This window comes from Schistosoma mansoni, chromosome 1 (assembly GCF_000237925.1).
Source record: "Schistosoma mansoni strain Puerto Rico chromosome 1, complete genome".
NCBI classification, from domain to species: Eukaryota; Metazoa; Platyhelminthes; class Trematoda; order Strigeidida; family Schistosomatidae; genus Schistosoma; species Schistosoma mansoni.
In genome coordinates, this window is record NC_031495.1 from 8,456,435 (window position 1) to 8,477,004 (window position 20,570).

General features: G+C 33.2%; 2 protein-coding genes across 2 annotated transcripts; both read left to right on the forward strand.

Annotated features, from left to right (window-relative positions):
* Window positions 1–250: 250 nt before the first annotated feature.
* On the forward strand, window positions 251–8,517 carry Smp_123910 (putative ift20; the record flags this gene model as incomplete). The annotated part of the gene is made up of 4 exons (XM_018793151.1): window positions 251–718; window positions 3,276–3,361; window positions 3,407–3,510; window positions 8,436–8,517. The coding sequence occupies exons 1-4, from the start codon at window positions 403–405 to the stop codon at window positions 8,515–8,517; spliced, it is 588 nt and encodes a 195-aa protein (XP_018647693.1). The 5' UTR covers window positions 251–402.
* Window positions 8,518–19,138: 10,621 nt separating this feature from the next.
* On the forward strand, window positions 19,139–20,570 carry Smp_123900 (hypothetical protein; the record flags this gene model as incomplete). Its single annotated transcript, XM_018793152.1, has 2 exons — window positions 19,139–19,146; window positions 20,384–20,570. The coding sequence occupies 2 exons, from the start codon at window positions 19,139–19,141 to the stop codon at window positions 20,568–20,570; spliced, it is 195 nt and encodes a 64-aa protein (XP_018647694.1).

A 20,570-nucleotide genomic window follows, 5' to 3' on the forward strand; every position in this document is an offset into this window, starting at 1 on the left:
AGTGCAAGACAGTATAATAATGCTATACAACAAACTGACCATCCAAAGTTATTGAGATAATACATATTACTTACGATCTAACGTTGCGATTCATAAGGGGATTTATCCGAATGTCTAGTTTATTTATGTCAGACTATCTCGAAGACTTAAAATCGTGCCGTAACGTTGAAACACCGACGAGAAAACCAGTTGAGTTATACTAGCTCGTTAAATAGATAGTGAATGCATTAGGTATTGTACATCGAAAACCGGGAATTGAATATTTGGTCGGCATGGTTACAAATATAGAGTACATGCAACCCGTTTGAAATTGTACACCAAAACTACTAGATTGTATTAACCTAACTCCAGTCTTACCTCTAGCTGTTGTAGTTTGCTGTTCTCATTTAATGTGAGTAAATCATGTGTGCTTACTGTATCTTCACAAAAAGTTTGTCGTCTTTGCTTTCAGATTTACGTACGCACGTTATTCTTCACGCTCCCCACTGCACACAACGTACTCTCAGGGTTGGGACAAACCGCTGCGTATTCGCACCTCATAAAAAGGCTTGGCGTTATTTCAGCGACCCGACTGAGCTGAACATATCACATACTATGGCTGAATTGTTAGCTCAGGCTGGATTATATATTGACGATTTTTATAAACTTCGAATAGTTGATCCTAGAGTCGCACAAGAAACAAACGAACTCAAAGAAGAATGTGAAAAATACCTTTCAAGTATGAACTGTTTTAATACTTTCAAACTCTAGTCATTATAAATAAACTTCTTCATGAATTAGTAGGTAAAGTCAGTCAATTATCACTGAAATGCACTATAGGGGACCTTTCTTCATGACAGTTGAAAGAATCGTCTTTTTTGTTCTACTATCACTACTAAGCAATATTGTGGCCACAAATGTAAGAGGGATTGACCCAAAATACGTTGATCTGGTACAATAGTGACGTAAAAGGCAAAGGTTTCTATTTATTGTTTAAAACACTTCAAGTCATTCACCTGATCTTGAAAATTGGACCCTAGTTTTGCTTCCATGCTCCCAAATGTACATATCTTTACATTGGTAGATGTGTCGATATCACGGTCTTCAGAAAGATCTGCGGTAAACTATACAACGGCTTCAATAGAAAATCGCTTAAGTGGACAGATAAAACCTATATTTCAGCAACGGACTGTGCGTTACGGCATACTAATTAGTGTTGGTGATGGACTTCTCATCTTTAAATAATTTAATGAAATAAATCAATCGATGCCACCTTCAGGCGTAATAAATCGTCGGAATCATTTACTTTTCAGCATTATTTGCTATCATAGTGATATCAAAAGACATGGTATTGGTTACTTCGCGGAATGCAGGTAATATTTTTAAAAATGCCACCATTTTCTATAGTCTTGTGAGAAAATCTTGAGCTACCAGGTAGGTTAATTACTGAAAACAACGAGTAACATCTATGGACAGGTTGGGACCTCCAAAGTTATACTACTACTCATATAATACTAAAAAGTTCTTGAAATATCACAAAGTTCCCTAAATGCTCATGTTCAGTTTCTTTAGGGTAGCTTGATCAACTAGATATGTGAGATTACTATTTTAAGAAAATGGTAAATTTTTTCCTAAAAATCAAACTGTTATGACATTTTATCAAGCGTTTGCTGAACGTGTGCCAGTGACAGATTCATACTTTTAAAGGAGTACCTGACGATGAATAAAGTACGTTCTCTTTGACCTCATATATGTATTTATTTTGTCTTTGGAAATTCCTAAATTTAAAGACCAGATAAGGTTTAAAATTTTCGAATCTGTATTAAAAATAAACATAAACAAGTAATTGGTGTTTTAGGAATTTGCACAGAAGTCTTATAAGATTTCGTTAGTTAGTTCAGGGTTATACCAACTTCAATTGATTCGTTTCGTATTGGCAATGATATGAAAATCTTTCATTGTATATTGTCTGGACACAGAAAAACGTTTGTCGTCTCAAAAATATAGAAAAGTACGGTCTTGAATTCAATTTCCTAATTGTGTCCGATATATCATCCTTCACTTGATCTTGCTTTAGCCAAATATGGTTTCAAATAAAGTCTTTTTGTTCGTGGAAAAATGCATTTGGTGGTCTTTAAAGACCTATATTTAGTTGTTAGCTACATTCCTCGTGAAAAACATTAAACGAAATGTGTCTGTGTCTAATAAATTTTTATTTCACTCAAAATATCATTTTAAAGATCCTCTTTTCAATCACTAACTTTTTAGAAATCCGTATCATGTTTCAATATATATATATATATAATGGCACAGTTTTAAGATTGGGTGTCAAAACCAGGACAAGTTAAAGTGTAATGGTTACTCTGGCAGCACTCATTTTCTGGTGTTTCAATTGGCTTTATGAAGATGTCGATAACAGTTGATCTGTCAGTGTTCAATCTATACAATTCCTTGCCAAAATTTAAACCGATTTCATATATAAACTTAATAACATTTACGACATCACTATATTCCCTGAAATAAACTTATTCTAAAAGTAGCTTCAAAGTCAGTCAAAATATGTGTTGACTATTCATTGTTTGTAAGCCTTATGATAACTTGAAATTAGAAGGTACTTTAACGAACTAGTATTTAATATCAATGGGTTTGTTTTGAAATGATGGTTGTTTAGTTTTTAATCGAGTTCTCGTCACAAACTGACATTAACGAAAGAGCATTTGGAAACTTAGGAATTATGAACATTTGTTTCTTTCTTTTCTCAAACTCCTCCACACTACTCATTTACTTCATTAACGTTAAAACCTGAAAACATTCACAATTTCTGAATAAATTATCTACTGTGTAGCTACTAGTGACGAGATATGAGATGGAATTTTGGATTCATGACCAAAATATTGACAGTAAGACTGATGTAATTGACAATAATGCATGATTATTGGGCAGTAATGGTAATCAACTGAGGGTGAGAAAGTGAAACACTCACCTATCACTCATTAGCCTAATTGTGTAATACCAGCCACAAAACATGTATGTCCTGAGTTAAATTCTCTGTATGGTTTATGGACTACGCTAATAAGTTTCAAACCGGAACAAATTATACGTCCTTTTTTTATTCTGTAATACTTTTCAAGGTAATATTCGTTATTGATAAAAACCAACTCCAAAAACTCCCATTATATTTCCACTTGTCCCTTACTTCAATCTCAAGTTCGGTGCTGATGGATGATAATATAGAATAAAATAATTTTAGTGTATTCAATGCTAAACTCTTACTTCGTTTTGAATTTCTTTTCTAGAAATGACCGACTTTAAGATGATTATTGGAGAACTACTCAACTTGATCAGCTCCGTAGCTGAAAAAGTTGAATCGCGAAAGCTAAAAGTTTGTTTTAATAAGGAATAAATATTCATATACACATTTATTTAGGCAATTGGTTCAAGAAACCTACTTGCCTCCATGGAAAAGCAAAGAGAATTACAACAAAAACACTTGGAATCCCAGATATTAGCCAAAAAGAAAGATATAGATAGGTGAGTTGTTCTTATTATACTCAGATTGTGGGTACCAATTGAATCTTGGACCGCGCTATTTGTAACCAGTTAGGTGTATATATCCATAATTTCATTGACATTTACAGTGAGACCCGAACCCATGACTCACCTCACAATACATGTTATTCAACATGCTACTGATGTGTGGCTAGTAAGAGCAAAATATGATTGGTCACTGAGAATGAGCAAACAGACCCAGCTTACCTACTATTAAGTATGTAATTTCCTTCTTATTATTGATTTCGACCCTGGACTCACGGATTATAGACTGTTTGTAATTGTTTTCAATAAAGTATTGTCTGGCCCTTACTCTATCTCTCTATTTTTGGACATGAATTACGTATCTGATATAACGCGACTGAGTCTGTGTATAACATGTCAAATGAGTATCCAGTCTAGTGGTGCTATAAATCCCGGTCACCAATCTTTCATATTATCATATAATAGCAGTGTATCGTGGCGAACAGAAAATAATTTCTATTTCTACCGTTATATCTGCTACTTAATCCAGACAAATAATAATTTGTTCAACAGGTATGAAGTTATTTCTAAGGGTTTGTACAGTTACTTTAAATGATCCGTCAAAAATGACGTATATGGATGCTAAGCAGATCTTCGTGATAATGACTTTTAAACCGTACATTTTCAATGCACTTAGATCTTACGCCTGACTTTAAAATTTTATACTCGACTAACGATTATACGATGTCTTACACATCCTTAACAAAAAGTATTCCGTAGTGTTTAAATGTTTTTACCTGAAGAAAAATGATGTTTAGGTATTATTAACAGATAAATAAAGCAGTTTAAAACTAGTACAAGAGAACCCCATGCCAAGAAAATGTAGAAAAATAGTGAAATGAACAAACAGCAACCATAAAAAAGCTATTAACAAGAACTGGAGAAAGTCAGTTAACGAAGATCTCTGGATTACTATGATTAAATTTGAATAATCCCAATGGCCTTTTATAATCTATAAATGGTAACATAATGGGTTTTGGAGAAGGGTAATGACAGCAACTTCTTGTTGTTTTTAGAAAACAGATAAAATATGGTTAACAGTGAAATCCTGGACACATGTTTTGTCCTACTCGAGAGTCGCCAGCTTCATTCACTTGGATCACAGAGTTGGTGTTCACTCCGTCTTTTAAACTCATTACGCTTTACTCCAAACACTCATCATGTTATCCACTTAGCCTTGAGTCCAGATACCCAGTCACTTATGCAACAAATATGAATTTTAACTAAATTTCAGTAGTTTGAATTTTCCCGTTGGTGATATTTTGACTGAATTTCGGTCAGTTTTACGACATAACCTGCGTCTTGGATTCTGCTGTTAGCCACATCGTATCCATTCTATAAAAAATTGTGATATCATGGTTAGACAGAGGCGATCTGAACAGGATGCGCATATACTGACTAAGACTGATCGGAAATAAGTCAATATTAAAAACAGGATAATCCGAACTATTATATATCTTAATCGGTTCAACCACTCCATTACGTACAATCCTAATTCGCTTAATTTGTAAAGATAGTACAATTTTAGATTTACATTTGTTGATCACCGAGTGAAAGCTAGTAACATTTTCATCCAGTCCTTACTGTTAGTTGAATTTTATTCATCGAGTTGGAATAAAGTCATTACTCTGAATGAATCAATTTCACGTGCTCTACTTTTTTCTGCTATTAATTAGTTTGGGGTGATAAAGTGGAAGCGATCGAGATTGGGTGATGCATCCCACGGAAAGTGTCAGTTCTGTCAAGATTGAAAATACATTGTGATGAAAAGGGCAAAACGATACGAAACACTGTTCTAGGGATCTCTACTATATGACATTAAAATTGACTTTAATTTTACAACTGTTCTTTTTCAAAGTAATATTTGTGTTATTGTATGTAGTCTTGATCAGGACACTGTGAAGGAAAATGTTGTCATAAGTGTTATGTCTGAAACGTTAGTCAACATCACTTGTTCGACCCACCAATCAGAATTACAATCATAATTTTTCTGCTCTGCGTATGCCCCCAAATGCCCTGGTACGGTCGAGAGTGGGGAGAGTCCGCTCTCCCTCTCGAAATGCTGTTACATGGTCATGCGTATATAGCCTCTGCCACGGAAGTCCTACTCACTGCCTTCCCGTGGCGTTACTGTTGTTTACGAAATTGAGAGGACGAAAGGCGAATGTCCAGCGTTTTAACCGGGTTGGTGGACACTGCGAGTTCACCTAGGGGAGTTGGAAAACCCTGATTCCAAACCAGTGGTGCACATGGACTCCAGTATCCTGAGGGAACAAATGGCGTATGAATCAATCGTTGGTCACTGACTACCATGGAACTGTACCTCCTCACGATGCTCCACTGCCTCGTGGATCAGATCTTTAGGTCAAGGGCTCGGGGTGTGGTCCCCTAAGAAAACCACCTGCTTCAGTTTGGGCAACTGGGCAGTATTACACCCCTTACACAAATCAAATAAGATTTATGAGACGCATATTTATCTGGTGCTTTTTTGTACCAATATTTATGTGTTTAAATAATAATAATAATGCTCTGCGTATGCTATTCCTTCTATAATTTAGCGTCCCCAGTTTTGACTAGTGATACAATCCGACTGAAATGACAAGCCTTGAACTAGTGTAAGCTTAATTCCTACTGATCCGCCTATACCCACTCCTTCTTCTATCCTCGACTTTCAATCAGAAAGGAAGAGACAACAGCAAACCTACTATTATATTACAAGCGCACATAAGTTTATGGAAAAACATACCGTACTGCATCATATCAAAGTAGAAAACTATGATGATACACAGACATCCTGATAGTGGAAGTGAAACCAGAAACTTTGTGGATGATTGATTAGCCATAAATTAAAAATCGTAATACATGTGGTAATAGTTTGTTTTCCAAATGGAATCTTGCGATAAACGGAAATTAAAAACATAGTATTCTAGTTATTGTGTAATTATTTGGTAAAACCATATACAGTAAAACTCCATAAAACAGTTTTGAGGGTTACTATTTATTCAGTCTTCATTTTGTTACATCAATAAGAACGACATTTCATTAAAACTAAACGAACGCTTGTTATAATAAGACTTATGGGGGACGAGGATTGTACCGATCATCGGATAATAACAAATTTTTTTTATCTGCTATATCAGCCTAATTAAATTGTTAATGGAACTTATTAACTCTGTGATAGGTTTGATATTCTCCTTATCTACTTTGGTTTGCACAACTGAGTAGCATCACCAATCCACATACTTTTTGGTTTATTTCAAAGCTAAATACACTAATTTGAACTTCATACACGAATTAAGTAACTTACTCTAGCAATAATAAGAATAGATTTATAGAAGACTATTAAACGAGTCACAGCCATTCGTTTAATATTTTAAGGAATATTGAAAAAAAACTTAAATGATAAAAATAGCCATGAGAATTTATCTATTATAGCTTGACATTTACTGTCCCATTTGAATATAAAACAGTGTGCATTTATTTATATGATTGTATATTGTCAATTTATCATACGTTAAATACAAGCAAATTAAACATACTAGAGAAAAATAATAAATTGAAAAAAGGAGTAGAATAAATAAGTGAAACTAGACTATCCGATTGTAAGTTGTGAAACTAGACTATTTTTAAGCAAAGATAGATAGTGGCTAGCAGTGGAATCCAGGACGCGCGTTTCGTCCTATTTGGAACTCGTCAGCTGGATATATCTGCATCTCAGAGTTGATGTTCACTCTGGGACTAGGACCCAGTACCTTTCGCTTCAAACACCATCGCATTATCTACTCAGCTACTGAGTCCTGATACCCACTTGCTTGTGCAATGGGGTGAAGTTTAAATTCACTTAGTATTACTTGTTTGAATCTTCTCATTGATGTTTAGGACTGCAACTGGTCAGTCTTTTATTGGCATATGTGTATACTGTGCGTATTTTTCCCTCGATATAGAATAAATAAGTGAAACTAGACTATCCGATAGTTAGTTGTGATACTACACTATTTTTAGTTCACATGCCGGTTTATTTATTCTACGGCCCACATCACGGGTTAACGTTAGTTTAGTAACCATTGAGAACCAGTAGACATTGGACAGATGTTTCGTCCTAGTGTGCGACTTCCCAGAAATGCACATTACCGATCTAACTGGAAATTGAACCCAGGACATTCGGGCCTCACAGAGAGAGCTTGACCTTTAAATCTCTCAGTCGATATCTAATCGTTTCTATGTTTAACATTTATCGACTCAAGATATAGTATCGCAATATTTTACGTCGTTGGCAGATAACTATCTTATACTAAATAGTTCTGAACTCTACTGGTTACAACCTCTTAAAAGAACTTTAGAAATCACCTCTCAAAACTAGTCACTAATGCACGCATCATTGTTATTATCATGAGAGGTCTGTGAAGATTTCTGAAATTTAAGATCTATATCACAATCAAACCCTAGGCAACCATTGAAAACCAAGATAAACTGGACAATTGTTTCATCCTAGTATAGAATCAGTTTGAAAAGTAGACTACAATTCAACAACCTCAATAAATCTCCTATACCAACCACTAATTATCTATTATTCAACCTTCTGCTGTGTTAAGAGCCGACAGAGTATTATCTACTTTTATTTTCCCGATCTAACTGTAAGTTAAGCAAAGATGGATAGTGGCTAGCAGGGGAATCCAGTTTGACGCGTGTTTCGTCCTATTTGGGACTCGTCAGCTGGATGTACCTGCACCTCAGAGTTGATGTTCACTCTGGGACTCGAACCAAGCACTGTTCGCTTCAAACACCATCGCGTTATCCACTCAGCTACTGAGTCCATCTTTGCTTACAAATTTTTGGGAAAATAAATAACGAGATCTTATTATTATTATTGTTATTATTATTAGATTGAATGTTCAATTAGAATCATTACAAAAAGAAGAAGCTGAACAAACAGAATTTATTGAACGTTTTCTTATGGGTCGTTAAATTGTTCTTGGAATTTTATTAGTTATTTTATCCTAATTTTGAAATTGTTTAGTAGTATTACAAACTAATTTAAATTATGTAGTATTCCTAAAGTTAATAAGAAATAAAGTTAAAAAAAAAATTTGCAGAATAAAATTGTTTCATTATATTTCAAGGTTACTTATTACTTGCTTGGGTCTTCAAGTAACATGAGTAATATTATTGTATAAAAGTTTTACCTACCGTATTCACTGAACTTTGGTTCGGAATGATACAAAAAACAAGAAAAGCAAATAACGTATTTAGTACAATAGTGTTTATATGTTGAAGATGAAGTCATATAAAGAAGGAGGAGAATTTATAATTGACTAGGTATGAAGCGAGAGTCCTGGATTCCACTGTAAGTAACTTTCTATCTATTCCATAAAACCTGTGACATGATGGTCAGATCGAAGTTCTCAGCACAAGATGCACGTATAGAAACTAAGACTTACCAGAATTCCGTCAATATATCAATGACGAGATAATCTAAACCACTGTATATTAAGATAAAACTCATACTCGTTGCACAATTGGGTTTCTTTCCGGGCTCCGTGGCCAAGTGGATAGAGCATTGGGTGCTTGAGAGACTGAGTTCGAATTTCGAATTGAGCATCAACTCTGGGACGCAGGTACATTCAGTTGACGAGTCCCGAATAGGGTGAAACTCGTGTGCTGAATTACACTGTTAGCCATATTCCATCTAACTATATAAAGAGACAATGAACAAAATACAATCTCTGATACATGAATGATAATCGGACCAATTAGTTGACTTAAATCCAAGTTAACGTCAGCAGTGAATGTCAATGAGACTTGTTTTATTTAAAATCATAAAATACAATAAATAGATTATGTAAATTTACCAAACAATCAGAATGTATGGAATAATAATTTAGAGGACAAATTTGAAAGACAACTGCTTAACTTACAAAGAAGAGGAAAGTGAAAAATAACATAATGAATGAAACTTATGATTTGTAAAAATTAAAAGATTCTCTTGAACCATCGAGAAATAAGGGACTGAACATAGTCCTTTTATACACAGGGATCAGGTTTGAGGTGGTGAGTTGATATAGCTTTAGTTGTGCACAAAATTTTAATCCAGACTCTCTTTAAGTCTTTTAACTCTGTCGATGATTCTTGTGGTGGCAAGTGAGCAGAATGGACCATATGTTCAGGGACTGAACTTTTCATTAACTTATATTCTACTTTAGATAGGCATGCAGAGAAGTGCTTGGATATTTGTTTAGCAAGTATACGCTTTGTATGATCAATGTAGCTTGATTTAAAATAGCGAGTAACATTTCTTCGAGTGAGGTTCTTACCGGATAAAATAATTCAGATTTCAGATAAATAAAAGGTCATTCACAGTGATCTAGACGGTCAGTTCTTAAGTATTTCTGCTACTGTATTAATGATTATCAGAGGCAGTCTACAACTCATAATATTAACTTCTATAGAAAGATTACTTAAAAAATTTAACATGTATTCTAAAGTGCATTAAGCAAGGAATATGAAATAGTTGTGCTGTCACTTAGCCATATAGAAAATTACCTTACTATTATAGTCCCGACTTAAAAACTGTTCCTCTACTTTTAATCAGCTGATAATCACTCTTTAAATGATGCACTGTGAATTCACCTTTATATGCTTACTGAATGATTTAAACAGTTTTGATATTTCAATACAATGTCCACTATTAGGTAGACGGTTGCATAACTATGTTACTGAAAAATTGCGTCTTAATAAAATGAGAAACAAGTATCCACCTATCTTTATCGTTCTATTGTGCTACAAGGATATCTGAGGCAATATTCGCGATTTCTTGTTAGCATTACTAAAAGTAATTTGGTGAGGTGCATAAATAAAATGATATGTGAATTAGACGGCAATCAAAATCTGAAACAGATTCGCTAATCAGGATCCTGGTCTTAATTTATCTACTCCTTGTTTACTGTGTTGTCTATCTACTAGCTTCCCGAGCTTTGACCAATTATACGCTTTGAATAGCAATGTGGATTCTGGATTGAGGCGAAATAATCTTAACTACGACTGGTATACCTTCACGAATGCTTTCTCTACTCAGCAGTCTAAACGAGAAGACACACCAAGCAAGACTCCATTATTATTTTTCAAGTACACATGCGTTGATGTACAGGCATCATACCATTAAATAAAAGTCACAATTCATGCATAGGTGAAAGGTGGCAGCGAATAGGTCAAATCACGAATAGATGGTTAACAATAGTAAGACAATTGTTAATAAATCAAACGGAAGCTTACAATAAATGGAATAAAAAATATAGTATTCCAGCTATTTATTCATAATGCAGTAAAAATATATAGAATGATAGTCCATAATGTAGTTTCGGAAACTGTAAATTCTTTGATTTTCTTTCGGTTGCAACAGAATGGAAATCAGGAAAGTGTACATTTTGTTGATATTATCAATTCTGGCACCAAATATAATGAACAAAGAATCATTTTGTCTAAAATATTTGATTTTATTATCTTTACTACTAATGAGTAGCATAGAAAATATAGGAGAGTGATTATAAGCAAAGATGAATAGCGGCTAGCAGTAGAATCCAGGACGTGCCTTTCGTCCTATTTGGGACTCGCTAGCTGGATGTACTTGCATCCCAGAGTTGATATTCACTCTGGGACTTGGATCTAGTGCCGTTCGCTCCAAACGCCAACCAGAAATTCACTTGGCTACTGAGTCCAGGTAGCCACTAGCTTCTGCAATAGGGTGAAGTTCTAATTCATTATTGTATTGGTTGTTTGGATCTTCCTACTGATGTTTGGAGCGAACGGTACTGTGTTCGAGTTTCAAAGTCAATATCAACTCTGGGATGCAGGTATATCCAGCTGACCAGTCCCAAAAAGGACGAGAAGCCCATCCTGGATTCCACTGCTAACCACCATCCATCTTTGCTTATAATGCTTGTGACTTAGGGAAATATCGAGGCAATCCGTACAGGATTCACATATGACAATATATAACTGATCGATTGCAGCTATAAACATCAATGGGAAGATTCAAACAAAAAGTACAAAAAGTGAATCAATAAGTGATTGTCATAATATATGGAATTCGGGAATTTATTTCAAACAGGCCTCATGGTGGCCTCTATTTTATGCACTGATGATGCATCCATACTTGGACCAATCTATTGATGTGGTTGCTCATAACTTGTGTACCAGGAAAATTATGATAGCTAATGTTCAAACAAAGGGTCTTGTCAGTGAAGTTCAAGGTTTCCATTAAAATTATGGGAAACTTTCATTTCACAAGGTGCAAATGGTAGATCAGCTGGCTTCAGATTTATAATCTACAGTAATAACCCTGTGCAAAATACATCTTAATCTACCGGAAGGATTCTAGTTTACAATGATCAAAGGAACGATTTGTAGGGACTGACTTCAACAATCAAGTAGTTAGTAGAAGAAATAAAAAAACGCTAAATGATTTGAGTGTGTGAAAGTTATTGAGTAAATGTGAAATTAAGTATTTTCCCCTTTAAATTTACAAGTCAAACAGTGTAACCTGCATATGACTCCTTGAAAAGTCCCAACTAATACTCACTAAATGAATATTGCCTGATCCAACTATTTTAAAGCTGCATTACATAACCTTATCGTAAATATTTCTCTTCTTAGTGAAATGATAGGTGAATTACAAATGGGACTCGTTTGTTTAAGATTTCTCAAAACTCTTCATATCAGAGGGGAAATACGTTAGTTAACTGGAGGCGGTAAAGCATAAAATCTATAGCCCTAGGTTTTATGTCAAGTGGCACTTGTCAGCAAGGTGTACCTGAATTCCTAAAGGAAGTGATGCCATCTTTGTGTGGTACAACATGCAAGATTTAGGTTTAGGAATTAGATTTCATCCAATCGCTGCTAACACCTTATTATGTTTATTTTGTATTAATATTATATATATATACATATATATATATACCCATTCATCTGGTAAGTGATCTTGCCTTAGGTTTTTAATCATACCCAGACTTGTCTCAATAATGCACTCTCGTGAGCAGCCATTACCCAGTCACACTTTATATAATCTATTAATTAGCATTCTATCCATTTATTTTGGCAACCGAAAGTTTTATCTTGTCAATTATTAGTAGAAAAACCTCCACCCCATAACACTTTTTCATTTGAGCTAGTATCACTTAGCTTCATAGCATGAGATTCTATCAGTGAGAGATTTAGGTAGCGACTAACTTCCTGTAGGACTGAGATAATTACAGGTGATTAGTGATTGAGTAGTGACCAATGTCATGTTTGTCTAGTACTTTAGGATCGATCCAGTCCTATTGATTAAACTTCAATGTGGTCACTAGCTGGTGAAATACATTGGTCTCTTAATAAATTTATCTGCTAGAAAGATAATATTTAAATTTAATTGATAAGTACTAAGTTTTGGAAAGATAGCCAAGAATAATGTTAGTGTTGAAGACAATGTAATTCAAACGATTATCAAAAAGTATCTTTCGAACTATCTTAACACTTATCAGTATATTAGGTTGTGGAGATTGCTGAGTTGTATTAAGATCATGAACTGATTTACGTTAAACAATCATTGAAAACCAGGAAGCACTGGACAGCTATTTATTCCGAGTACGGGACTCCTTAGTAACGATGCATTCATGATCTCACCTCTAAGGAGTTTTATTTAGCTTCGTAGCTTCTGACATATACTTCTCAATCCATTGGTTTGTAAAATGTCTTTCTAAAGTAAATGCTTTCATCCTTCTTACGACCTATTGTTGCACTATATTGTCTTTAAATTAGCAAATTAACTCTGATATCATGACGTCTTGAACAACTTGTTCTAATATATATCTTGAAGAATCTATTGAACTCCATAGTGAATTCATGTGAATTTTTTGATCATTTATGAATTCGTCATAGACTGGACAACAGTATCTCTTACTGATACAATAATAAATAAAGTACTATGCAATATATGTATTTTAATTAATTTAATTAGAATTGATTAGTCATTGTTTTATTTATCCATCTATATATATATATCTTTTTTTTCACCATCGGACGCTAACCTTGACCCTTGAACGCCTACAGATTCTCTTAATTAACATACCTTTAGTTATCGTATTCAACTTGGCTGTCATTTTATTCAGTAGTTAGTTAGTTTTAGTCAATGAATCAATAAACGATGTACAACTATACGATGTACAACTAAGTTACTGTATTATTCTATGATATAGTTTGTGCATTTATTCAGCAAAAACAAAAATAAGAATCTTTGTGACTTATTTTCGAAAATAAAATAAAAGTTGGGTTTTTTTCGATGTGAAGAATTCATATTCTTAATTATTTATTTTAAATAACAAAGATTTTTTAGTGTAAATCACTTACTGATCTTAGATATTAAAGGCCTGGAAGCATTAGATAGACATTTTGTCCTAGTATGAGATTTCTTAGATGTGCTTACCAATGCCTCTACTGTGGCCTGTTTAAACATCTGGGCTACCTGTTCCTGTCATCTAGATATTTCAACAAGTTATCTAATTTTGTTTGTTTTAATATATCATTATGCCTATTAATTGCACAACTTATTCAGGTGCGTTTCTGAAAAATGTAAGACCTTTCGCTGTAAAGGCTACAGTAGGCCTAATCAGAGATATCGTGGTTGCTGGCAATATGCAGCGAGAAGAATGTACATTATTCAGATGGCGATTGACTGAACTACTAAATTCTAACCGGCGATCACTCTATATTTATCTTCAGGAAGAACGAAGAAGTAAGAAACGGAAACTTGTTGAAGTACTTTGTGCTGAGAATTCCATATTGTACCAAAAATATAATATTGAATAAAGCTAATAATAATAATAATGTTAATAATAATAATAGCGATCGAACCCAGAACCTTTCGGTCTCCTGTGCGGACACTTAACTTCTAGACCACTAAGTTGGCATTCGTGGCGGTAACACCTAACTGCATTCAATTTAAAAGATAAGAGTTTTGTAATCTCCACATACATGTACACCAGTAGACTAATAAACTTTATGTTAGAATGTGTATTTTTTATTAACTACTGAATTGTTTTAAAATCGGAAAGGTACATAACCAACTCATTCATTACAGGTTTTTGTTGAAACTTTAGTTACATTCTTTTATTTACCATTATTGTACTTACTAGAAATAGTTATCGAACAGTATCTCTTCATTTTATAAGAGTTTGTTGAGGATAATTGATATCGTGTCTGATTGATTAGATCTAATCGGTTAATATCTAAATGAAATGTGCAATGATATTAAGATGATTAAGCCAGTGATCATGTTGCAAACTTTCTCAGATGAAGTTCATCATCAATAAAAGTGATTTGGCTCACATGACATTGGTCACTTTTCGGTTATCAATCAATTTTAAATACATCTGAGTCATTCAGGAGGTCAGCCACCACCTGTATAGTTTAATGTAACGTCTCAGACTGTCAAACTGGTCAATATGGGAAGCATTAGTTCCCTTGGGACTACATATAAACCTTACCGAAAAGTACCAAACAGCGCAAAACCTTGGTCACCCAAGGTTTTCTGTGGACTACCTCCAACCACAACTTTAATTCCTAAAATAGTACATGCGAAGTCCAGTCACTTAGACTAATGACCATACTGCAACTCAGTCGACAGAAGTCGGAGGAAAAAGGATCGACATACATGTTATTGACTACTACTCAATGTTTAATCGGTTGTAAACTAAATCATTAGAATTTAGTAAATAGTAAGGACGGATCAAGATAGCATCAGACATTAAACAGTAGTACATCAGTGTAATTGATTACCTTAAAATATTATTTAATCATAAAAAAAGATAATATAAATGGATACCACATAAAATCATTATGGTGTTAAATAAATTAAGCCATTAAGCTTAGTTAAAGAAGCAGCCATGAATTACTTATCCTTCAGGAATGATACAGTTGATTTTTTCATTATAATTTTATATAATCTTATTCGATAATTCAGCTATACTTTAACTTGTCAGTCAGTATAATTTTTAATGATACCAACCGGAAACAGTAAGTATTGCCATTTAGTTAGATATTAACACCATTGGATGCCGGCTTAGCGGTCTAGAGGTTGAGCGCTCGCACGCGAAACTGATAGGTCCTGAGTTCGAATCTCGTGAGGTGGGATCGTGGATGAGCACTGCTGAGGAGTTTCACTATAGGACGAAACGGCCGTCCAGTGATTCCAGGTTTTCCATGGTGGTCTAGCTTCAATTAATTCATGCCATTTAGTTAACATTCAATTAAAGCGTTTAAATATTACATTTTAATTCATTCATTCATGATAAGACTAGTACATTTGTTTTTCATACGGCTATTTGTTCTATTTAGTATTCTGTGAACATTTTGTTTTAATGAAATAAAGTTGAATAAATGAAGAATCTCATTCAGTCTTGGAATCTATTCAAATCGGAATATTTCTATATTAAATTTTTGGCTGAATTACGTGATCAGTAACTATTAATCACAATAGAGCATTAAAAAAAAATAATGAAAATGAGTCATCGATCATTGGATAAAGCTATTTAAGTAACTTTGTAGGTTGTTATTGAGTTCACAAACTGACCTTAGAAAAGTACTGAGAGTCTAAAATCACTGGAAAGGTATTCCATTTTACCATGTGACTCTTCAGAAATGATCAGTACTCAATAGTAAATAATCTCACGAAGTAGTTCTGGAATTATAGTGAGTAGCCTCGATCAGTGGAGTTCAACCGTATTGAGTGTAAGGAAGTTCCTCAATGAACACAACTAAATTGGTCGAGCAGTATCGTGAATTAACTGAATTCGGATATATACACTGTTAAATTTTGGTATTCGGATCTAAAGGTTAAGAGTTTGCGTGCGAGTTCAAGGATTTTAGGCTTGATGCTCGATGATATAATCAGTGTGTGCTGCTGAGGAGTCCGGTACCAGAACGAAACAGCGCTTCAATGATTTCTCATTTTCGATGGATGATTAATAATAGATCAGCCTGTGATATCAATAAATGTTTGCCAATACCTGTGTATAAGAACGAAGTATTAGTTGATCAGTGGAACGTGTACAAAACAACACAATGTTCCACATTTGTGGAATGTTTTGTCTTTAAAAAAATTGAGGATTAGTTCATTAAGCATATACTTATGCAATACTCAGCCTTAAACAGTTTGAAATTATTGCTTAAAGCATGAAGTGACTATCTGATAATGTTCCTACTTTATCTTGATCAAATTTTTCAAACTTATCAAACATCCTTGGTATTGTTTGGTCGAATCTTCCCATTAACGTTTAGGACTGATGAGTCCCAAATAGGACAAAAAGCGAGGCCTAGATTCCACTATTAGCCATTATTCATCTTTGCTTATCAAACATTCATCGAAATAAACTTAAACTCTGGTTAAAAATGTGTAATCAGTGATCCAATTATTAGGAATGTAACCGACTAAATATCTGAACGGATGATTAACTCACATTTAAATTATAAGAATCTGCTAAGTGGTTAACTTCAATTTTCTATTTCATCACTCTTATTAGATTTATATAAATTATCTATAAGTTCTTTTCTCTTTTAGTTCTTGAGTATCATGAGTTTCTCGTAAGTCACTAAATGATAATTAGTTATAAAGAACGAAATACTGACGAATAAGTTTCAGTTCCTAATACTTCGTGGGTGTATGAAAATACAAGTTTGTTAATTTATGAGTAATAGAGTTACAAATATGTTGTTACTACCATTCAACTTTAGAAAATCTATAACATATCTCAAATGTAACACCTAACTTCTTGTTATCTATAACTCGCTAGCGACTTTCCTCAACTTTAGTGTCCTAGAATTGTGGCATAAACAGTCACTGGTGGAATCAGCTTAATCGAGGGGAACACAGGACTTTACTAATCATATTTAATGATAATCGTAAATTAATTAACATTTACAAACGTGAACTACTTGGTTACGAATCGATAATTATTTTATTTCGTAATAGATGACAATTTCCCTCTTGATATTTTGAGAAATAGTGGATTTACATGACTGACAAATCATATACTCGAACGAAATGAAGTCAAAGTGAAGTTTATCCGAAATTACTCCCCTAATTAATGTCTTTATATTAAATATAGTTTAGTTTCATATTCCGTACGATTAGCAGAACTGTTAGGATGTTAGATAACGAATCATAGTTTGAAAAAAGGTACCCATTCTATAATCAATGGGTGAAACAATGTTGATTGGACAATGTTGACATGAAGTTTTTATTGTCTTCCTAGACAATATCCTAAACGTTATTGCTATAATGATGTCTAAAAAGTCAGTAAAGATTCCAAATTTAAGACATTTATCTCAGAAAACACAAATGATAAAAACAACGAAGTAGAAAATTATATAATCGTTATCCTTTATTGATACACATCAAATGTTTATTTCTCTCTAACAATTATTAATCTTTAAGAGTTGAGATCATGAGTCAATTGGAGCTAGACCACCATGGAAGACCTGGAAGCACTGGACGGCCGTTTTGTCCTATTATAAGACTTCTCAGCAGTGACTTCAACTATATAAAATTACTAAAATCTCCACAAAACCCCCTTCTGATATACATATATGCCTTTATTTTATTTAAAAAAGATAACTATATAATCCGCCTTTATATTTAAAACGATAAGTTAAACAAATCAAAGGAAAACTTTGTTGGTCTGTATTACTTAACTCTAATGATTAGTAGAATCAATTATTATTTTCTAATAACACATCGTCCATCATAAAACTAATTACGTAACAGTTTGGAAATCCTGAAGTAATTATAACGATCGATCGAGTACTAATTTTTTTTAAAAAGACTATAGGGGTTCTATTTGTTATGGACAATGAATGTTTTTATTCTTCTCTTATCTTCTCATAGGTGATTAAAATATTTAAGTATGTTAATTGCTGAAAAATTCCCATTATATTAAAACACGGTTGAAGCAACTGCTATTGAGATGATAAAAAAACAAGAGCTTTGCATCCAAAAGAAATATGTTCAGATGCTCCTTTTATCCGACTCACTGGTTTATCGATTAAGTGCTCTAGCGCGAGACTGGTAGGTCCTGCGTTCTAATCTCGAGAGGTGGGATCGTGGATACGCACTGCTGAGGTGTCTCACAATAGGATGAAACGGCCGTCCAGTACTTCCAGGTTTTCCATGGTGGTCTAGCTTCAATTGACTCATGATCTCAACTATATAAAAATCATTTTTATCAATGAAAATACTGATTAGAGGGAAAGAGAGAGAAAGAGGATGAGTAGATTACAACCTATACTATCCTAGTCATTTACACTTAGAAATATAACTCTTAGATAATTCCATTACATCTTACATCATTATTCTGTCACGTAGACAAGTTCATAATTACTATTATTATCATTATTATAGTATATTCATTGTATTTATTTAATAATGAAGGAATTGTATAGAAGGAATTGAATAATAGAAAGCAAACAAGGAAAAAGAACAACAAAAAGCAAAAAAAAAAAGAAGATAAGACAGTCAGTTCCCTAAATTACAAAAAGAATAATGAACTAAATCTACATTATGAGCATGTATATACATGAGTATAGCATTGCCTTATTATAATATAAATCTGTATTCTATTCTATTGTGTGAACTAAAATCATACATAGTTTATTATTATTATTATTATTATTATTATGTATCTATGATAATATAACAGATGTTTATTATACCCATATATAGAAGTTATGTTAGAAATTAAACTATCTTTTATATATATATATATATATCATAACTTATTGTTCAATGTATTCAATAGGGCAGTATTTCTATTCTCTTTTGTATCATCTTCTCCTTTTTCTCATTTCTATCATTGCTTACTTGATGTGAAGCAAACACTTGCTATACATATGTATGTTCGATAACATGTATTGTGCTTTCAATGAATTATATTGTACAGATTTTATTTATTATTCAGGTTTGTCTTTTTTTTTTCGTCGTATATCTAAAACTTCCTTTTGTTTTAATTACAGTTAACAAGAAAGATTGATACAGTTTGAAACAGAGAAGAATCTTCATTATATATATGTATATATATATGCTTAGGAAATCTTTTCTTTTCCCCTTTCTATTTTATTGTCTATTGTTCTCTCTATTCTACTCAATAATGTTGTTTTAAGAAGAAGAAGAAGAAGAAGGAGGAGAAGGAGAAAAAAAAATCATTCCCCACCTACATATATATGAACGTACATACAAACAAACAAACAATTGAGCAAAAAACTTATAGAGATGTATGTTAATGTAAAGGTAAACACCTATGTATGTTGTTTGTTTGTTTGTTTTTTCTTTCGAAAATGAGTATAACAAAAAACAAAAAAAAAGGTATGAGCATATTAGATAATATATATATATATTATTTATGATAGTAAAGTTGAAAAGTATTCTTGGGGGCAACACCCAAAGATATTGTAAAACTATATTCTTTCTATTATTTCCAAGTAACTAGTAAATGAATATAATCTAGGGAATAGATATATTAGATCAATAAGTGTTGGGCTATTCCTCTTATTCTATAAAAAAAATATAGAAAGTTTATCATAAGATCTTTTTAATTTTCAATGAGAATTAGATGGTTAGAAGCTAAAGTGAAACGGAATAGTAGACCTAATAAACTTTCGGGATAATTAAACTTATTTACCCCCAGTTCATGGTACTACAAATTTCAGATTTCCTTTTTGACTGTTCAAAAGATTCATAGAAGTCTTCTGGAATTTCACTGTTCAGTGGCTTCTCACTTCATGATTATTATTATTTATATCGTCTCAGTGGGACCTATATTATTATTTGGGATTTCAGAAACAAAAATGAGCATATGGATCCAGGTTTAGTTTATAGAAAGGATTATCTAATAAATTATGAGTCAAAAAATTGTAAACATTCCATGGCGGTTGTTCTGATGCATTTTCGTCATGTACCAACTATTCTTCAAGAACACGACTGTGGTCACACATAA